Here is a 21,536-nt window from a genome sequence, read left to right on the forward strand (position 1 = left end):
ACTAGTGACTGTGAATGCCTCCTGACATCATTACCTCAAAGCCCTTGGTTTTCGCTGCACTCCAGAACTGCTCAAAATGGCGCACCCTGTCATTGATGGCATCCAGGATAATGAAAGGGAAGAAGCCATCATCCAAGGTCTTTTTGAAAGTTTTAAACATACTGGTGCGGTAGGTCTCTTCCATATCAGCTTCGTACTCATACTCCATCACCTGGGTCCAGGACAAAAAGCAGGTCAGGAGAAAGCAGGAGTTCTAAAATGTCTGGAGTTCAAATCCTGATATCACAACCACTGAGCATAAGGGCAGCAGAAGCAAACTTCCCTGTGCAAGTAGATTTCTAAAGAACTTGCCCACAGATTATCTCTAATTTGTCCACACGTAGAAATGCCTTGTTCAAAAGAACACCATTGCATCGAAACAGCAGGTTCCAGCCCTAATTGTAATTACGTTGTTATGTGCCTCCTTTAAAAATACACCTTTCCTTCCTTTCTCAAGCAAAGATCTAAGTCAATGGAGACACAAACTGAGTATACCTTCTTTTTAACTTTTTTCCCTGTATCTGGGTCTCTCTCCTCTTTCTCCACTTCGGTGATGAAATAGTCATCCAGGCTGAGAACTCTGGGTGCAGGTCCTCCACACTCCACCTCTTTGTCCTGGGAAGGAAACAACCAAGGAATTCCATTTCCATTCTATAATGTGGGCCCTCAGTATGCCCAGAGCACACCCCAGTGACCTGATCCACATTCAGTAAGATAAAGAAAAGAACATTTTACTATCTCCTGCAACTGAACACCTTTATTTTTATTTCAGTCATCCCAGCTGCCTTTCCCTCTAGTTCTGGAAGGGGATACCCAATCATTTGAAGAACTAGAATCTAAAGCAATTAGAGTCTGAGTTTCCAGATCCAAGACTGCTTCTTCCAAGGGACTGACCTAATATGATCTCCCCGTGCACTGGACAAATAGAAGGAAAGGAGAGAAGAAGTGTGCACGTAGAGACACATTCCTAGAGATATGCTGATGTTTTACAGTTAAGAGTCTGGCAACATATAGAAAAGTAGGTATTTATCTACTTACCCGGATGAGCTTTGCTACATGTGTCTTTCCACTGCCTGGCAATCCTCTCATTATGATGACAATCTGATATAAAGACAGCATGAGAGAAAGATGACTTTTGGGGCTGCATTCAACAGAACCCCTGAGTATGGGATGTGGCCTATCTACCAACCAACGTGCTCTGGCTTACAATCTTGCAAACCCATTGGATACAGAATCACAAAACAGAGCCAGCACTATGACATGTTCCTTAACTGTTTTTATTGTGCCCAGTCGGAACCATAACCTCAGCAGACACCTGCTGAAGATCTGGCCCTATAATGTAAGATTGAATAGAATTTGTTAAAATAAAGTTAGTAGTATGAGCCTACCTTAACTATACAATCCTTTGCCAATGTATGTACACCAACTTTTTCTTCCCCTCCCTATACAGCATATGGCCAAGCCATCCCTCCCACATACCACACAGTCAAACATTGCTCTCAGAAAGAATTCTGAAACACATAAATATAGTCAATTAATAGGAATCCTATTCTTGCACTCCCAAATCCAAGAGGTTTATATCTCAGATGTATTCCACCTGATTATGTTGCGTTATTCTATTTGTATCATCAGCAAAGCCTTCTTGGAGCTCTCCCAAAGTGAACCTGCACAGCTTTTTTTCCAAACCATTTCCTGCAGTTTTTACTTGGTCTATGAGAACACCAAAAATTAACATGTTTTAGATGTTCAATCTGCTCCCCATTTTGGGGCTCACCAATTATTCAATGGCTTTAGATGGGGCAGAGATTTGCTTTAGAAACATGCATACTGCATATGGGAAATGTATCAGAATACAGGCCCCTTAACACTGCTTGTTGCCTTCAGAATGGATAGCAGCTCCATGCTACTCACCCTCTCTGGCCTGCTGTCCCGTCCTGGTGGCTTCAAAATATCATCCACATTCTTAGACTCTGGTTTCCTCTCTACCCGGGGAGCAGGGGGTGGCTGGCGAGGTACTGATGGAGCCGAAATAGGCATCCTCTCCTCAGGGTAATTCCTCCGATCACCTACAAATTTCAGTAATTACACACAAGTATTTTCTCGGCTCACTGAAATCAGAAATCTAAATCAGAAATCTCAGTTCACAGGATTCTAACAGACCCCAGTGATTTTCGAGACAGTGTGCTTTAGCCTCAATTTAAGATCTGATTGGTAGAGGAGAAGACAAAAACTGTCCCATTTAACCAATGCCATAAAAAACTGAAAATCTGGACTGACAGAAATATGACCATATTTCCAAAAGGCGGAATGGTCTAGTCAAAGAAGAACAAGACTGGAATACAAGATTTTAGTTCAAGTCTCAACTTTGCCAGTGACTTCCTCTGTGGCCTTAGGAAAGTCGCTTAACCTCTTTGTAAACTGAAAAATGGGGATAATAATGACCTACATTCCAGGGGAGTTCTGAGGCTTAATGAATGTTTATAAAATGCTTTGAATATGTAAATCCCCTATATAAATGCTAAGCATCTTTATTCAGTCCATATAAACAAGGAAAACGGACTGGTCCTTGTAATGTCTATGATTAATTCACAATTCTGCAAAGCAGGGAAAAGAAGTCAGACCCAACTCGGAATACCATGGGAAATTATTTTATTAGAATCCATACTACATAAGGGTGTGATGAAGTCCTAAAACCTCCCAGGTGGTTCTGATAGTTTTGTTCTGACTCACTTCCACTCAGGTGCTCAGACACCACTGTGCTGAGTTTATTATAAGTCCAAGATGGACAGTTTATCATTCTTATTACATGATATTGATCTGTGGGATTCTTGCTTTTGAGAGGTGTGGACTCTCATAACCTCCTCCCTCTGACTTCTGAAAACTGAAATCAAATCAGCTCATCCCATGGAGTCATGATTACTGCATATGATCATACAGGGTCTTGAAATAGTGTTACACTTTTAGTGTCAGATGTCAGACTTTACAGATGTCAATACCAAGTGAGCCAAAATTGCAGTCCTAAGCAATTCTGATCACAGACATGTGTATAATTGGTGGGCAAAATATCTCCCTGCTACTTTCTAGATCTCATAGTCAGTGAGAGACAGAAGATCACAAGAACAAGACAGACACTGCCCAGATAAATGCCACTAACATTTATAACCTCAATGAAGTCGTACAACTATCAGGCTCATCTTCTTGTGATCCTACCTTCCTGGTTTCATTTTCCCAACACTGTAGTATTACTTTGGGGCTAAGGAACTATACCTCCAAACATGGAAGGTCCATGATCATAGGTCGGGCGATCAGGCTTTCGTTCATATGATGGTCTTTCAAAGCCCCCTCGCCTTGAGGAGGGATGGTCTTTCTTGTCACGGTAAGACTGAGTCCTTGAAGGTCCAGTTGGAGGTGCCCTGCCAGAAGAGACAGCATTTTGTATAGCTCTCGGATTTCTACTTTAGAGCACAGCTCTGAATTCCCAATCAGTATACAAACATTTGTCCTTCAAACGAAATTGAGTCTGACAGCACCTTATACAGCATCAATCATGTGGATGCAACTATGATCCAGCTTGTCCTGCGCTGCATACCTGTCCTCTCGAAGATGGCGTTCTTTCTCAAACCTCTCTCGATCATAGTCTCCTGAGCCTCGGTCTCTGTGCAGTTCCCGCTCCCTTTTAAAATCTCGGTAATCTGTGTTTGCATTGCCTTGACGCTCAAAGTAAGACTCACGATCCCTCTCTCTGTTGTAACGATCCCGCTGGCCTGGATGGTCTGAAAAAACAAACCCCCAAAATCTGAACTACAAAAATATAAGCCAACCTTAAAAAAACTCCAAGGGAACAGGAAAAGCATAGGAATAATGTTATAGTTATGGGCTTCTAAAAGAAGAAAGCAGCACACAATCTCCAGCATGGAACAAAAGTCTAGTGTTCTCAGCTATCCACGTGATGCTTGCCTACTTTCTCAAAGGATATCAGAATTAGCCAAGCAGTGCCTACCTTTTGGAAATGGTTGTCTCTCAGGCAGAGGTTCTGGACGCAGAGTTATTCTCTCCCCATAGGGAATTTGTTCAACTTTACTGGTGGTTATATCTGGTAAAGAAATTTGACAAGAAAATAAGTAAGGATAGTGTCCCAAATTGCATCCCTCATCCATCTCCTCTCTCTAAAAGCAATGACATAGTGACATTCAAAGTGATCAGAGGGTAACTAGGCCGAAGTATATATTAGTGACCTGCTGTATAAAGAACATTTGTGCTACGTTAATGTTAACTGAATACCACTCAGAGCAACAAACTACTCACATAAGAAAAAGCTAATTAATTAAATTTTTAGGTGACAAATCTGAGGAACTGTCCCAAATTGAGGTGTCATTAGAGGTGGTTTTGGAACAAATTGATAAATTAAACAGTAATAAGTCACCAGGACCAGATGGTATTCACCCAAAGCTCTGAAGGAACTCAAATGTGAAATTGCAGAATTACTAACTGTGGTTTGTAACCTATCATTTAAATCAGCTTCTGTACCAAATGACTGGAGGATAGCTAATGTGACAGCAATTTTTAAAAAGCGTTCCAGAGGTGATTCCAGCAATTACAGGCCAGTAAGCCTCACTTCAGTACCAGGCAACTGTATGGTTGAAACTATAGTAAAGAAAAGAATTGTCAGACACATAGATTAACATTATTTGTTGGGGAATAGTCAACATGGTTTTTGTAAAGGGAAATCATGCCTCACCAATCTACTAGAATTCTTTGAGGGAGTCAACAGACATGTGGACATGGGTGATCCAGTTGATATAGTGTACTTAGATTTTCAAAAAGCCTTTGACAAGGTCCCTCACCAAAGGCTCTTAAGTGGGATAAGAGGGAACTGGTTAAAAGATAGGAAACAAAGGGTAGGAATAAATGGTCAGTTTTCAGAATAGAGAGAAGTAAATAGTGGTGTTCCCCAGGGGTCTGTACTGGGACCAGTACTACTCAACATATCCATAAATGATCTGGAAAAAGGGGTAAACAGTGAGGTGGCAAAATTTGCAGATGATACAAAACTACTCAATATAGTTAAGTCCAAAGCAGGCTGTGAAGAGTTACAAAGAGATCTCACAAAACGGGTGACAGGGCAACAAAATGGCAGATGAAATTTAATGTTGATAAATGCAAAGTAATGCACAATGGAAAACATAATCCCAACTATACATATAAAATGATGGGGTCTAAATTAGCTGTTACCACTCAAGAAAGAGTTCTCTGAAAACATCCACTCAATGTGCAGCAATGGTCAAAAAAGCTAACAATGTTGTGAATCATTAAGAAAGGGATAGATAACACTGGTCTACAATTTTTGAGAAGTCGTCTGCTTCAGAGATAAAATGTGCTATTTATTATGTATTTTGATGTGCTGAATTCAAATATGACAATTAAAACAACTGATTGGCTACTGTTTCTAAGATATTTAAGTTTTTACATTTTATATCTATGTATATTGTGTAGATAGAGTTTTAATCATAAATTGTAAACCTAGGTCTTTTCATGTGTTTATGGTTGCTTTACATGATAATATTTCACCTGTCCTGTTTATGTAACACTTTAAAAATCAGCAAAAGGGTTATATAAATAAAATTTATTATGAAACAAAAGGCAAAAAACTATTATGAACATAGTTTAGTCCTATTCAGTGTCTACTCAGCGCTTCTTGGCTTGTCTCTTGTATTCATTAAATGGAGCATCTCTTGTCACTGTCCAGCAATAGTCTGCAAGCACTGATGGGCTCCATTTGCCCTGATAGCGTTTCTCCATTGTTGCAATGTCCTGGTGAAATCGCTCGCCGTGCTCGTCGCTCACTGCTCCGCAGTTCGGTGGAAAAAAATCTAGATGAGAGTGCAAAAAATGTATCTTTAGTGACATGTTGCAACCAAGGCTTTTGTATGCCTTGAGGAGGTTTTCCACCAACAACCTGTAGTTGTCTGCCTTGTTGTTTCCGAGAAAATTTATTGCCACTAACTGGAAGGCTTTCCATGCCGTCTTTTCCTTGCCACGCAGTGCATGGTCAAATGCATCATCTCGAAGAAGTTCACGAATCTGAGGACCAACAAAGACACCTTCCTTTATCTTAGCTTCACTTAACCTTGGAAATTTTCCACGGAGGTACTTGAAATCTGCTTGTGTTTTGTCAATGGCCTTGACAAAGTTCTTCATCAGACCCAGCTTGATGTGTAAGGGTGGTAACAAAATCTTCCTTGATTCAACAAGTGGTGGATGCTGAACACTTTTCCTCCCAGGCTCCAATGACTGTCGGAGTGGCCAATCTTTCTTGATGTAGTGGGAATCTCTTGCACGACTATCCCATTCGCAGAGAAAACAGCAGTACTTTGTGTATCCAGTCTGCAGACCAAGCAAGAGAGCAACAACCTTCAAAACGCCACAAAGCTGCCACTGATGTTGGTCATAGTTTATGCACCTCAAAAGTTGTTTCATGTTGTCATAGGTTTCCTTCATATGGACTGCATGACCAACTGGAATTGATGGCAAAACATTGCCATTATGCAGTAAAACAGCTTTAAGACTCGTCTTCGAAGAATCAATGAACAGCCTCCACTCATCTGGATCGAGAACAATGTTGAGGGCTGCCATCACACCATCGATGTTGTTGCAGGCTACAAGATCACCTTCCATGAAGAAGAATGGGACAAGATCCTTTTGACGGTCACGGAACATGGAAACCCTAACATCACCTGCCAGGAGATTCCACTGCTGTAGTCTGGAGCCCAATAGCTCTGCCTTACTCTTGGGTAGTTCCAAATCCCTGACAAGGTCATTCAGTTCACCTTGTGTTATGAGGTGTGGTTCAGAGGAGGAGGATGGGAGAAAATGTGGGTCCTGTGACATTGATGGTTCAGGACCAGAAGTTTCATCCTCTTCCTCTTCCTCGTCTGACTCAAGTGAGAATGATTCTGGTGCATCAGGAACCGGCAGTCCTTCTCCGTGGGGTACTGGGCGTATAGCTGATGGAATGTTTGGATAAGGCACAGTCCACTTTTTCTTCTTTGACACACCTTTCCCAACTGGAGGCACCATGCAGAAGTAACAATTGCTGGTATGATCTGTTGGCTCTCTCCAAATCATTGGCACTGCAAAAGGCATAGATTTCCTTTTCCTGTTCAACCACTGGCCAAGATTTGTTGCACAAGTGTTGCAGCATATGTGTGGGGCCCACCTCTTGTCCTGAGCTCCAATTTTGCAGCCAAAATAAAGGTGATAGGCTTTCGTAACCATAGTGGTTATACTGGGCTTTTGTGATGCAAAAGTCACTTCACCACAAACATAGCAGAAGTTATCTGCACTGTTCACACAAGTACGAGGCATCTCTGCTCACTTTGGCTAAACAGAAATGTGTCCCTTTGCAAAATCAAACACTGACAAATAAGAGAGCACGACACTGTATGATTTCTAGAGCTGATATAGGGCAATTTGTTCAGCAGAGTGATGTAAGCTTCGTTATGATTGCATCATCCATGACTTCTAGGAATAACATGATGCAATTCATATCATGTATGACGCAATACCAGCTTCAGATTGCATCATTCATTCTTTTGCCTAAAAAGCAAGTACTGTCCAAACCCAGTCATAGATTTATTCATAGATCCAGTCAAAGATGTATTTTAGTCATTACTGGTTTAAATTGAGATCCTTTCCCTTTATAACTCACTTATCCTCCGCCATGCCCAAGTCAAGGGTCGTATATACTGACCCAATAGCATATCTTGAAAACTAGAGCCAATCAACAATTTTAAGCATCATTTTCGTTCTCAGTGACCCAGAATTAGTAAAGTTTGACTACATTTATTTCAGAAGCATTTGGCTGTAGAGCAGTGTAATAAGATAGAAAATATCACACTGCTGTTATATAAATTGATGGTAGGCCCACATCTTGAATACTGCATGCAGATGTGGTTGCCCCATCTCAAAAAAGATATATTGGAATTGGGAAAGGTTCAGAAAAGGGCAACAAAAATGATTGGGGTATGGAACAACTTCTGTATGAGGAGAGATTAAGAAGATTGAGAGTTTTCAGCTTGGAAAAGAGATGACTAAGGGGGATATGATAGAGATCTATAAAATCATGACAGGTGTGGAGAAAGTAAATAAGGAAGTGTTATTTACTCCTCCTCATAACACAAGAACTAGGGGTCACCCAATGAAATTAATAGGCAGCGGGTTTAAAACAAATGAAAGGAAGTATTTCTTCACACAACACACAGTCAACCTATGGAACTCTTTGCCAGAGAATGTTGTGAAGGCCAAGACTATAACAAGATTCAAAAAAGAACTAGATAAATTCATGGAGGATAGGTCCATAAATGGCTATTAGCCAGGATGGGCAGGGATGGTGTCCCTAGCCTCTGTTTGCCAGAGGCTGGAAATGGGAGACAGGGGATGGATCACTTGATGATTACCTGTTCTGTTCATTCCCTCTGGGGCACCTGGCATTGGCCACTGTCGGAAGACAGGATACTGGGCTAGATGGACCTTTGTTCTGATCCAGTATGGCCGGTCTTATATTCCAATGTATTTTTCCCCATATATATAATTTTTTCATTAATTCCATTAAAGATATAGAAAAAAGCTAGCTAAACTTCTCAGGAGAGCAGTACAAACAGAAAGGAACTCCCTAGCAATGCTATAGTTAAGCCAATGTCTACATTTCTGTTTCTAGGTGTATACCACTCAACGCCAGTGGTAAAACAAACAGGACTGCAGTGAAGTCCTTTTATAATTGTATTATTAGAGTGGAATTTAACTATTCTGCAGAAAAATACAGTGCACCAAAATCCTGGATTCCTAGGAGAGCTTAAATGTTCATGGCTCAAATTCAACACAAAATCTCATCTCAGAACTGCGCATTTTCAAATTTTTAATTAAAAATATTTTGACTTTCCTGTTGAAGTTACATGGATGTAAAAATATTTAAATAGGAAGCGTCTTTATAGCATTTGCGTAATTCAAAGCAGCTGCAATTTTTAATTTTTCTTAAAAAGCTAGTTGTTTCAAGACTGAAAGTTTTGTAAGTAGAAGTAAATAACCAAATATTTTACTGAAAATAATTGAAACGTCTTTTACTACAGTTGAAATTATAGGAAAGGAGAGTTTAATTGTCAAAAGTTAAAATGTGTTGTGCACTCTACAAGCCAATGGAAAGAAAGGAGGAAGTGATTCAAACAGGGATCACTGGGGGAGTAATGCACCCTCTCTTCCTTTCCCAGAAATGGTCGCTGGCTGAAGAGACTAGGGTCAGCAGCACAAACTGGAAGGTTACAGCTGCGAAAAAGCCTAAAACACAAGCAGGAAGGCACAGATCTGGACTGCAGGAAATAGTTGGTCAGGACACAGACAACAAGGGAGCTTATGGGTTTTTTTTGTTTTTTTTTTACATAGCCCAGTTTTATCTACTGTAGTAGCTAACAGTCTGTTTCTGGTTGTTTTATAGCCTAACAAAACCCCCCATAAAAGTACAAACTACTAAAAAAGTAGCTGAAAAGCAGCTCAGTTTTAAAACTGAACTGGTGGGTCATTTTCCCAAGGCAGTAGATTTCCTTCCTTAAGGAGTTTAGCTGTGGGACCTCCTACCTTGCAAGGTCCTAGATCCCATGCTCCAGCCCGAGCCTGAACATCTACACCGCAATTAAACAGTCACTTAGCCTGGCCAGCTGCAGGTTTTTAATTGCAGTGTAGCCATTCCCTATATTTGTCACAGAGATACCACTATGTAGACAACAGTAACTGAAGTAGCCAGTTTAGATTCCTGTCCGTTTTCTAACAATTTTTAATAAAATATTCAAATCATGGGATCATTTCTGCTCCAAATAACTACTGGCAAGTTGCAGGAACAATAAAGCTAGCTATATCACAACACTCATTTTAAAAGTAACTGCATTCTAGCAGAATCTCTCTCTTTTTAAAGTAGTGTAAAACCATGGGAAATGAACTCTCACTAAAAGCTTCATATTAAATTTTAGCCTTGGGAAATTCAGTATTAAATATGAACTCCATCCATCATTCTTCATCAGTCAGTTAACTATATAAGTTGTAAACTCTTGAGGGAAAGGAATTTGTCTTCATTCTTGCCTGCAGAACTCCTCATCTACTTTGGGCAATACACAGACAAATAATAAAAGAACAATAGCATTAGATGTTCTACTTGTAGGGGTTCAAAGAGTGGTCCATTTTATTACAGGTGACCTAACATTCAGATAAAAAGACCTGGTTTAATGTAGAGTATCAATATTGCACTGGTTATGATATACTACAGGCCTGCACAACACGCGGCCCCGGCCCGCGGGCAAGCGGTGGGGGGCGGTTTCCGGGTTCACCCCCTGCCCGGGGGGCCCGACCTCACAGCCAGAAGCGCGGCTGCCGGGTTCGCCCCCTGCCGGCGGGGGGGGGACGGGGGGGACCTCAGCCCCGCGCGCCGCGCTCTGACTGCCCTGACAGTCAGAAGCGCGGCTGCTGGGTTCACCCCCTGCCCAGGGGTGGGGGAGGTCGGGCCCCCCTGCCCCGGCAGGGGGCGAACCCGGCAGCTGCGCTTCTGACTGTCAGGGCAGTCAGAGAGCGGGGCTGAGGTTGCCTTCCCCCCCCCGGCAGGGGGCGAACCCGGCAGCCGCGCTTCTGACTGTCAGGGCAGTCAGAGCGCGGCGCGCGGGGCTGTGAGGTCGGGCCCCCCGGGCAGGGGGTGAACCCGGAAACCGCCCCCCCACCGCGGGCTGTGAGGTCGCCCCCCCCCCCGCACACGCGTCGCCATCTCCCGCGCCTCCTGCCTGGCGTCCAGCGTCACTTCCGGGGCTGCTGAGGCGGGAAGCGCTGGCTGGGCACGAGGCAGACCTGGTAAGTCCGAGCGAGGGGGGAGGCATCCGGCCTGGGCTCTAGCCGCAGCTCACGGGGGCTGGGGTCAGGGGGATGTCCGGGTCAGGGGGATGTCCAGCTCAGAGGGGCTGGGCTCAGAGCTAGGGGTCAGGGCTGCGGGGGGATGGGGTCGGGGGGGTGTCCGGCTCAGAGGGGCTGGACTTGGAGCTGGGGGTCAGGGCTGCTGGGGGATGGAGTCGGGGGCTGCTCAGCTCACAGGGGCTGGGCTCGGAGCTAGGGGTCAGGGCTGGGGGGGGCTGGGGTCAGGGGGTGTCAGGCTCAGAGGGGCTGGCGGTCAGGGGGGTGTCTGGCTCAGAGGGGCTGGACTCAGAGCTGGGGGATGGAGTCGGGGGCTGCTCAGCTCACAGGGGCTGTGCTCGGAGCTGGGGGTCAGGGCTGGGGGGGGATGCCCAGCTCAGAGAGCCTTACCATGCTGCTAACCCCCGCCTCCCAGAACCTCAGAGGTCGCTCCAACGGCTGGATGAGCTAATTCCCGAGAAGACCAGCAGGAGGCGCCGCCGGGGTGTGTCCTGCTTGCTTACACGGGGGCTGGGAGGCGCTGGGGGGGGGAGATGGGGTTCGGCGGGGCTGGATGGCGCTGGGGGGGGCGTTTCAGTACGGCCGGGGGGGTTCGGCCCTCGGCTATTTTCTTTGGAGTAATATGGCCCTCGCCGCTTTACGAGTTGTGCAGGCCTGATATACTGTTTTGTGATTCTATCACATGGGCTAGCGTTGATTAGAACCAGAGGTGTCACAATAATCAATGTAATTCATGTCAAGCACCTCTACATCGCAGCATGGAAGGAAAAAGTAAACTCACGAGCAGAACCCTACCAAATTGATGGGCCGTGAAAAACGTATCATGGACTGTAACATCTGGTGTCCCCTGTGAAAGCTGGCTATTGTAAGGGAGTCATGGTATTGCCACCATTACTTCTGCACTGCCTTCAGAGCTGGGCGGCCAGAGAGTGGTGGCTTCTGGCCAAGCACGCAGCTCTGAAGGCAGCGCAATTGCCAGCAATAGCTCAGAAGTGAGAGTGGCGTGGGGGGAGAGGATCATCACTGTTTTGGGGGGGCAGGATTGGCCTTATGGGCGGGCGAAAGCCCAAGGCACTATGGTTACACACCCTGTCGTCCCCCCCTCGTCATCCCCAGTCAGCCCAAGGTCCCTTTAACTCCCAAGAGCTGGGCCTGGAGCTGAGGAGGGGCAAGGCTGGGGTGCCCCGGCTGGGGGCTCCTATGGTGCGCCGGGCTCCAGCTGCTAGTTCTGGCCAGGTTGGGGAGGGATGGGACTTCCACTTCCCCTGAACAGGCTGATCCCACGGTCAGGTTAGACCCACCTCTGGGAACCTCCCCCAGCTGCAGGAAGCTCTGCTACTGCTGGCTGGCAGCCCAGTTCTGAAGGCTGCACTGTCTCCAGCAGCAGCACAGAAGTGAGGATGGCATGATATGGTATTGCCACCCTTACTTCTGTGCTGCTGCTGGCAACGGCGCTGCCTTCAGAGCTGGGCGACCAGCCAGCAACCGCCACTCTCCGTCCACCCAGCTCTGAGTGCAGCACTGCTGCCAGCAGTAGCACAGAAGTGAGGATGGCAATACCGCGACCCCCCCTACAATAGCCTTGCGATATCCCCACTACCCCATTTTGGGTCAGGACCCCCCCGCCGGTTACAACACTGTGAAATTTCTGATTTAAATATCTGAAATTGTGAAATTTAAGGTTTTAAAAATCCTATGACTGTGAAATTTACCAAAATGGGACCGTGAATTTGGTAGGGCCCTACTCATGAGTGAAGTCTAATTATTTAAATGAGGAGATCGATCATATAGCAACAACTTTCAATCTCACTGCAGCTCAGGTATTTGGCAATAAATAATGATGTACAGCGCTTACACAGTGATTGTGTTAAGATTCTGGGCATACTTTGTGTGGTAAATACCACTCAGAGTATGTCCCTTTAGAAAGAAAAAGTTTTGTTTAAGTGTCCCAGTACTAGAGGCAAAATTATTTTTTCCATTACTCACCCCGCCCATGGCCATAGTCCACAGTCTGTTGAATTAGAGGTGGTTTAGGAATTGATGCTGGTACAGATGATGGAATGGAAGTATGACCTGGAGGAGGTATTTTCCCAGAAGATGACACTGCGGGTGGCAGCACTGATTCTGGTTTACATAATGCATACTCCAAATTTGCTCCTTTATCTTCACTGGTATCCCAGAGTCCATGAAAAGAATCCTCATCCCAACGTTCCTGTTTCACACCAGATGTTGGCTTTATTGCAGGAGCCTGACTTGAGGTTGTAGCTGAAGCAGGAATTGGAGCACCTGGCCTCGTCACCGGGGCACCTGGCCTCGTCACCGGGGCACCTGGCCTCGTCACCGGGGTGGGCTGCCTGAACAACACTGGTGGCTTTATAATAACAGCAGGAGAAGGTTTGATAGGTTGAGATTCTATTGGTGTCTCAGGTGGCAGTTGAGAAGACGCCTAGACATGGGAAACATTTTTTAATAAGACTCTGTAAACAGCTTCCCTCACCCTATGTGAAAACAGTAAACAAAGCCCTCTGAACAACTTGTGTCCCAGACAGAGCCTTGCAACCTGACCCAAACACAACAGGACCCAGCTACAAGTGTCGGGTTCAGGTCAGGTTGGCTCTGATCACCTCCTCCTACCTGGGGGATTGGCACAATGGAGACGGACGCATGCCCTGCTCCTGCTGGGCACTGCCACTTGGCTGCACTGTGCGTGCTAGGGAGTTATCACGCTTACAAGTCACAGTGCCTCTCACTCCACAGCACACACAGTGCAGCAATGCAGTGGTAGCTGGCAGGAGTGGAGTACGCAGTTGCTGCCACACCAACCCCATGAGCAGAAGGTGTCCGGTGATTGACCACGTTCACCAGGTATGGGGAGTGGGAAGCCCCCCCATCAGGACAAGGCAATGGTGGCAGCAATACAGTTTCAGGGGAAAGTGTCAGGTCCGGGTGGGCCGGAAAAGGACTTGACACTCTCAGGTCAGGTTCAGGTCGGCTGTGCCAGGGTCAGGTTCAGGCCCAGGTTGATTTTTAAAATTGGGCCTGAGCAGACCTCTAGTCCCAGCTGAGAAGGGTGCTTTCATAACAGTATGTAATTCACACATTCCTAACCATTAGCATTTTCAGGTCCCCTCATAGGAGGGCACACTGATATCCCAAGAAGAATAGCCATTCTGGATTGGTTGGTGTGTGCTCACTACTTGAAACCTCTAAACCCATTAAGTCAAATATGAATAAAGGCTTACTGTAACTGTTCTCTCATCCAAAATGACCTTACCAAATTAAGCTCTCTCTTTAGCCAAAGCACCTTCCAGGTGTTTCTCTCAGCTAAATTTCATGTTATAGATATGTGAAGAAGAATTGCCTCTAAACATCAGCAGGTCTAAGACTGCATCTACACTAGAAAATGTACCCATTGCTGTCAACAGGTGCAGCTGAACCAGTGCTGAAAATTATTTAACTGCAACTATAAGAAAGAGTAAACCATATTCTGCACTATTTCACAAACCCTAATAGAGGACTGCTCAGAAAAAGCTGTGATCATGGTTTGGCCATTCTATACTTGCAGTTAAACTGTTTTCAGCAACACCCACTGCCCACAATTAGTAAACTTCCTAGTATAAACAGAGCTTCCTACACTACTAACAGTTACCTCTCTAGCTCTTGTGTACATCCACCCTATCTACAGCTATTGCCAGCTTCTTGACAACTCCCAGCAAAAATCCACCCTCTCCAGAGTTAATATCAGCTCCTTAGCTCACCCTAGAGAAAACTTGCTTTCTGTTCAGCTAACATCAACATCTTGGCTCTCCTAGGTTACATGGAAAATGTGCTTCTTTATTCATCACAAGGTCCATAGTCTGACCACCCCTCCCATAACAGATACAATTTTAAAGATGACAAATTAAAAGAAGCATTGTAACGTTATTTAAAACTTTGTAACAAAGGTGGAGAAAGCTACTAGGGGACAGTCTGTTCTAGATTTGTTTTTGACAAATAGGGCAGAACTGGTTGAGAATTTGAAAGTAGAAGGCAGTTTGGGTGAAAGTGATCATGAAATAATTCATGATTCTAAGGCAGTGGTCTCCAAAGTGGGGTGCGTGCGCAAGAGGATCCTTGGGGGTGCGTAGCAAGAGGAGCGTTGTTTTTTTTTGCTTCATCAGGCGGGAGTCCGAGCGGCTTTTTTTTTTTTTTTCCTTTGGCAAAAATGGTAGAGCTGGTGCGACAGGGGGTGCGTGCTCAAAAAATTTTTACTGATGGGGTGCGCGATCAAAAAAGTTTGGAGACCACTGTTCTAAGGAATGGTAGGAGGGAGAACAGCAAAATAAAGACAATGGATTTCAAGAAGGCAGACTTTAGCAAACTCAGGGAGTTGGTAGGTAAGATCCCATGGGAAACAAGTCTAACGGGAAAAACAGTTGAAGGCAGTTGGCAGTTTTTCAAAGAGGCATTATTAAGGGCACAAGAGCAAACTATCCCACTGCGCAAAAAAGATAGGAAGTATGGCAAGAGACCACCCTGGCTTAACCAGGAAATCTTCAATGATTTAAAAATCAAAAAAGAGTCCTACAAAATGTGGAAACTAGGTCAAATTACAAAGGATGAATATAAACAAATAACACAAATATGTAGGGACAAAATTAGAAAGGCCAAGGCACAAAATGAGATCAAACTAGCTAGGGACATAAAGGGTAACAAGAAAACATTAGAAGCAAGAGGAAGAACAAGAACAAGGTAGGCCCGTTACTCAATGGGGAGGAGGGGGAAATAACAACAGAAAATGTGGAAATGGCAGAGGTGCTTAATGACTTCTTTGTTTTGGTTTTCACCAAGAAGATTGGTGGTGACTGGATGGCTAACATAATGAATACCAGTGAAAATGAGGTAGTATCAGAAGAGGCTAAAATAGGGAAAGAACAAGTAAAAAATTACTTAGACAAATTAGATGTCGTCAAGTCACCAGGGCCTGATGAAATGCATCCTAGAATACTCAGGGAGCTGACTGAGGAGATATCTCAGCCATTAGCCATTATCTTTGAAAAGTCATGAAAGACGGGAGAGGGTCCAGAAGACTGGAAAAGGGTAAATATAGTGCCAATCTATAAAAAGGGAAATAAGGACAACCCATGGAATTACAGACCAGTCAGCTTAACTTCTGTAACCGGAAAGATAATGGAGCAAATAATTAAGCAATCAATTTTCAAACATCTAGATGATAATAAGGTGATAAGTAACAGTCAGCATGGGTCTGTCAAGAACAAATCATGTCAAACCAACCTGATAGCTTTCTTTGACAGGGTAACAAGCCTTGTGGATAGGGGGAAGCGGTAGACGTGGTATATCTTGACTTTAGAAAAGCTTTTGATACTGTCTCACATGACCTTCTCATAAACAAACTAGAGAAATGCAACCTAGATATAAGGTGGGTGCAAAACTGGTTGGAAAACCGTTCCCCCAGAGTAGTTATCAGTGGTTCACAGTCATGCCGGAAGGGCGTAACAAGTGGGGTCTTGCAGGGATCAGTTCTTGGTCCAGTTCTGTTCAATATCTTCATCAATGATTTAGATAATGGCATAGAGAGTATACTTATAAAGTTTGCAAACAATACCAAGCTGGGAGGTGTTGCAAGTGCTTTGGAGGATAGGATTAAAATTCAAAATGATCTGGACAAACTGGAGAAATGGTCTGAAGTAAATAGGATGAAATTCAATAAAGACAAAGGCAAAGTACTCCATTTAGGAAGGAACAATCAGTTGCACACATACAAAATGGGAAATGTCTGCCTAGGAAGGAGTACTGCGGAAAGGGATCTGGGGATCATAGTGGTCCACAAGCTAAATATGAGTCAACAACGTAACACTGTTGAAAAAAAAGCAAACATCATTCTGGGATGTATTAGCAGGAGTGTTGTAAGCAAGACACAAGAAGTAATTCTTCCGCTCTACTCTGTGCTGATTAGGTCTCAACTGGAGTATTGTGTCCAGTGCTTGGTACCACATTTCAGGAAGGATGAGGACAAATTGGAGGGAGTCCAGAGAAAAGCAACAAAAATGATTAAAGGTCTAGAAAACATGACCTATGAGGGAAGATTGAAAAAACTGGGTTTGTTTAATCTGGAAAAGAGAAGACTGAGGGGGGACATGATAACAGTTTTCAAATACATAAAAGGCTATTACAAGAAGGAGGGAGAAAAATTGTTTTTCTTAACCTCTGAGGATAAGACAAGTAGCAATGGGCCTAAATTGCAGGAAGGGAGGTTTAGGTTAGACATTAAGAAAAAACTTCTTAACTGTCAGGGTGATTAAGCACTGGAATAAATTGCCTAGGGAGGTCGTGGAATCTCCATCACTGGAGATTTTAAAGAGCAGATTAGACAAACGCCTGTCAGGAATGGTCTAGATAATACTTAGTCCTGCCATGAGTGCAGGGGACTGGACTAGATGACCTCTCAAGCTAGTACAGACATTTTGTTTCCAGCTTGCTGATCCATTTACCTCCCTAATCCTGTCTCCCAAGAAATGAGGCCTCACCCATGTCCAATTACTCAGGTCAAGTCAGGCCTACACATGGAAAGCACAGTTTGTGTACACTGAAGAAAAAATGACTCTTCTAGCTTCCTACACAGAGCCTGTGCCACAGGTTGCTGAGAAACACAGAAGTAGAGTTGCTTCAACATTTGGAAAACAGACTATCTAGAAGAAAATGGGTCAGAGGATTTCATGCTCTTCTGTCAATCAGTGTCTAATATTTATTTACCTACTTCACGGAGGTGCTGATAGGATTCGGTCATGTTTGTAAAGTGATTCAAACAGTATAAGCAGTATGTGTGATTTAAGCAGTATATTATACCCATTATTCACTGGGTGCTTTCCAAACACAAAGGAGGGGACAGTCCCTGCTCCAAAGAGTTTATAATCTAAACAGTGGTTCTCAAACTTTTTTTTCCCCCACAGACCACTTGAAAATTGCTGAGGGTCTCAGCGGACCACTTAATGATCTTTCCAAATGTTGTTTGTACCATTAGCTAACTATTGTAAAGCGCTTTAGATAAAAGTGCTATATAAAAAAAACTTAATAATAATTAACTTTTTTTGTTCTATAAATAAAAGCACACAATTCATATTTTAATATCAGTAGTCTTACCTTTCTAATGCGATGGATGTGCCCTCTCCCCCCCACCCCAGCAGCCACCGAGCTGGGGCTGGGAAGGAGGGGGGTCTACCGCGGCTGCAGCCGAGCTGAGGCTGGGAAGGAGGGCCATCTCTCCCTGGCAGCCGCAGCCTTGGAGCTGGGAAAAGTCGCCTCTTTCTCTGGCTGTCACAGCCCTGCATGTCCCAAATTCCCCCACCCCCTCTTCTCAGCCCACTGCCCCCTCCCACCTATCCCTTATTCCCCCCAAGGCCACCACCTCACCTTACATGTGCGCCTTCTCCAGGGTCCAGGCACCTAATTAGTGGAGCCGCACCTGAGCGGCTCCACTAATTAGGTGGGTGGCCCTTCATTCTTTCATGTGCAGCCGCCCAGGCGTGCACCTTAGAGGGAACTATCCGCGGACTACCTTAATGGAGCTCGCGGACCACTAGTGGTCCATGGACTACAGTTTGAGAACCTCTGATCTAAAAAGACAAAGAGATGAGGGACAGGGGAAAGGTATACAGTGTTCAAGGAGAGTGATCTGGGTGATGGGGCAAAACTTCTTAGTTTAACTTTTTAAAAGTGTAAAATTAAGGTATCTTCTCCTATCCTCCCTGTACATAACTGAACCACTTTGATCCATATAAATACTTCAGATTAACAAGTATGTGAAACACACACATACAAAAATCCAAGAATACTGGATCAAACAAATGTACAATAGAACTTCACTAATCTGAACTACTGAAAGGCAGAGTCCAGTGCAGGTAAGTGAGGTTTGTGGCCCAATCAGTGCTGGGGAAGAACACTAGCACCATCAGACAATTATAAATGCCCTACTCCTCCTTCAGGGGATTACCTGAATGCCTGGGGCATGCTAGGAATTGATATGGTGCTCCCACACTGGAAAAAGTATGTCATGTTCCCCCCGGTCTATGAGAAGCATGTCATGAGACACATTACTCTTGCCCCCAACACAGCAGCAGAATCTCACTGGCTTGTGTTTCAATCAACTACAAGCTCAAAAGTTCTTTTTCCATTTGGGTTTGTAGGTTACCAACGTACAGTTTTGCGAGAGTTGACTAAGTGCGAAGTATTATTTTATGAGGTACCTACCTCAGTTTGCTTCGCCTCACCGTCAGAAGCCAGGAAATACCTATTTTAGCTAGATTCCAGATTTGAACTAATGTTCACACCCAGGTGAATTATCATCAGCATTTCATTTACCTGAAAGGCACGTGGCCTTGTAGTTGTGGTTTGTGATCTAGAAGTTTCCTGTGATGGCAGGTGGGGATCAGGCACAAACTCTTTCAACTTCTGCAGCTGTTCTTTTTGTTCCCTGTACATAAAAAAAAAAAAAAGTGTTACCATTCTGTGGCATAAATGCGCTGTTAAAAAAAAAAAAAAAGGGAACCAATACGTACACCAACAAAATATATTGTAGTAGTATTAAGAATCATTATTCAATACAGAGTTTACGTCTGGGATAAGCTATGACACAACCAGCTGGTAGCACCCCAACAGCCAGCATACTGGGAGAGACTTGACTTAGATTGTGAGCTCTCTGATGCAGGGACCATCTTTTTGTTGTGTGTTTGTAGGGTGCTTAGCACAATGGGGTCCTGGTCCATGACTGGGACTCCTAAGTGCCACCTCAATACAAACAATAAATAATAACGGCTGCAGCAACTCGGAGCTCCCCTAACATCCAGTGTTCCTAACACCTGGCTTTGGAAAAATGCATTGGTTGGCAAATACAGATCAACACACAACTGATACCAGAGGACAGATCTAGTTGAAGACACCTGAAGTTGAGAAAAGCTATTCTCTACATTTCTACTACTGCTTCTGTCTCAAAGCATCATCAGAAGGAGTCTTATCAATTTCAAGCCACTTACGCTGAATTGTTCTGCTTATGATCTGCTCTTTCTGAAGTACGCAATGAGAAGAGTCAGTGTAAGGTAGAAAACAACTCTCAATATGGTTTGATACAAAAGGGTGACTTCCCCAGCGTTAACTTTAAAACTGAGGAAAACAGTCAACAGAATCTTCTTTAATTGAACCCTTTCTTTGGTGCTGTAGAGAGAATCTGTTTCACATATGAAGCCTTCTTGTTTCAGTGTATCAGTTTATTAGGCCTTAAACACCATTCTCTAAAGCACAGGTGACAAAGTCCCTGACAACCTGGTGTATTAAACCAGTTCCCATGACAGATTAAATTCTTCAGAATCATAACTTCCCATTCACTTTTTGAAAATTACATTTCTAGCACTTCTGGTTGCAATTAAAACCTTCCATATGGGAATAAAAGGTATACTATCTTTATGAATGTGAAAACAAAACAGCTTTGAAAGAGGTAGAAAATGTCCCCATTCATTTCAATGTCTTTTTAACTGAAACCTAAGGATGATAAATGTCAACAGTAACTGTGTAACTGTTCATCATTTTAGTATAAAATCCAGCTTGTGCGATTATCACCCTAAGGGGTGCAATGGCAGATGCAGGAAAGTGGGGCACCCCACTCCCTGGACTTTGTCTTTACCAAATACTGCTCCCTCATTGATTTTCCTGTTCCCTCTGGAAAGTGAACCATGACACTCTGTTCTTAGGTCTATTCCTCTTCTTTCTACACTCTTCCCTGAAAGACCTCATTCATTTACATTCCAATTTATAAGTTTATCTCTTCCTTTTTTGATGTTCCTTCCTACAAATGTGCATGATGAACCCATACCCATGGTACCTGTGCATCATCCAAGCTTTCTCTCTATTTATATTACACCATTAGGGCACCTCTAAATGTTTCCAGTGGTAAGGGATTTTGGAAAACGGTTTGGAGGAATATTTTGCTGTTTATTGTTGCTCGGCCATTCTTCAGGATTCTTGTGATAATGATTGTTTTATATTTCATTATGCAGATAGTAAAATCCTGCATCAATCTCATTTTGGAGCTGTGGGCTGACTACATGATGAACAAAGCTTTTGCTATGGGATGCATGGAAAGGGGCAATCTCTGAGATCATCAGTTGGCTGGGCCCTGGTTTATTAAATTTGGATTTGGACGTGGACAGAGAGCCACTGAAGTGAGCAGAGAACTGAAGTGGCAAACTCTCATCAGGCTCTGTTGCCTAACAAGTGGACCACTACATTTTGAACCAGCAGGTGAGGGGTTTTTTTTTGCCTTCACACATTCAACCCCAGGTACAGCGCATTAGAATAGTTGAGTTTTTCAGTGATAGCTACTTGGATCACCGTGGTCAGATCCACATCTAAGAAGCCATGCGCCTGACTAGCCAAGGATGTAATAAAAAGCATATTTTGCTACTGTCATCATCCAGTAATCTACGGACACTGAGGCGTCTAGTAGCATCCCAAGACTGTGTATCACTGTAACAACTGAAAAGGTAGACATCTTCAGTTATTTACTAAGT

The 21,536-nt window shown here is 43.9% G+C and overlaps 1 protein-coding gene across 1 annotated transcript in view; it reads right to left on the reverse strand.

Annotated features, from left to right (window-relative positions):
* YLPM1 (YLP motif containing 1) overlaps window positions 1-21,536 on the reverse strand; it is a 60,665-nt gene that overhangs the window by 15,608 nt on the left and 23,521 nt on the right. Inside the window, exons 6-14 of the mRNA XM_065402615.1 lie at window positions 19,336-19,447; window positions 12,964-13,423; window positions 4,040-4,132; window positions 3,629-3,812; window positions 3,307-3,452; window positions 1,951-2,105; window positions 1,078-1,140; window positions 535-654; window positions 35-211 (exon numbers count right to left, since the gene is read on the reverse strand). Coding sequence (XP_065258687.1) covers window positions 35-211; window positions 535-654; window positions 1,078-1,140; window positions 1,951-2,105; window positions 3,307-3,452; window positions 3,629-3,812; window positions 4,040-4,132; window positions 12,964-13,423; window positions 19,336-19,447 — 1,510 coding nt within the window. The remainder of the gene's footprint in view (window positions 1-34; window positions 212-534; window positions 655-1,077; window positions 1,141-1,950; window positions 2,106-3,306; window positions 3,453-3,628; window positions 3,813-4,039; window positions 4,133-12,963; window positions 13,424-19,335; window positions 19,448-21,536) is intronic.

This window comes from Emys orbicularis, chromosome 4 (genome assembly GCF_028017835.1).
Source record: "Emys orbicularis isolate rEmyOrb1 chromosome 4, rEmyOrb1.hap1, whole genome shotgun sequence".
In the NCBI taxonomy this organism is placed as follows: Eukaryota; Metazoa; Chordata; order Testudines; family Emydidae; genus Emys; species Emys orbicularis.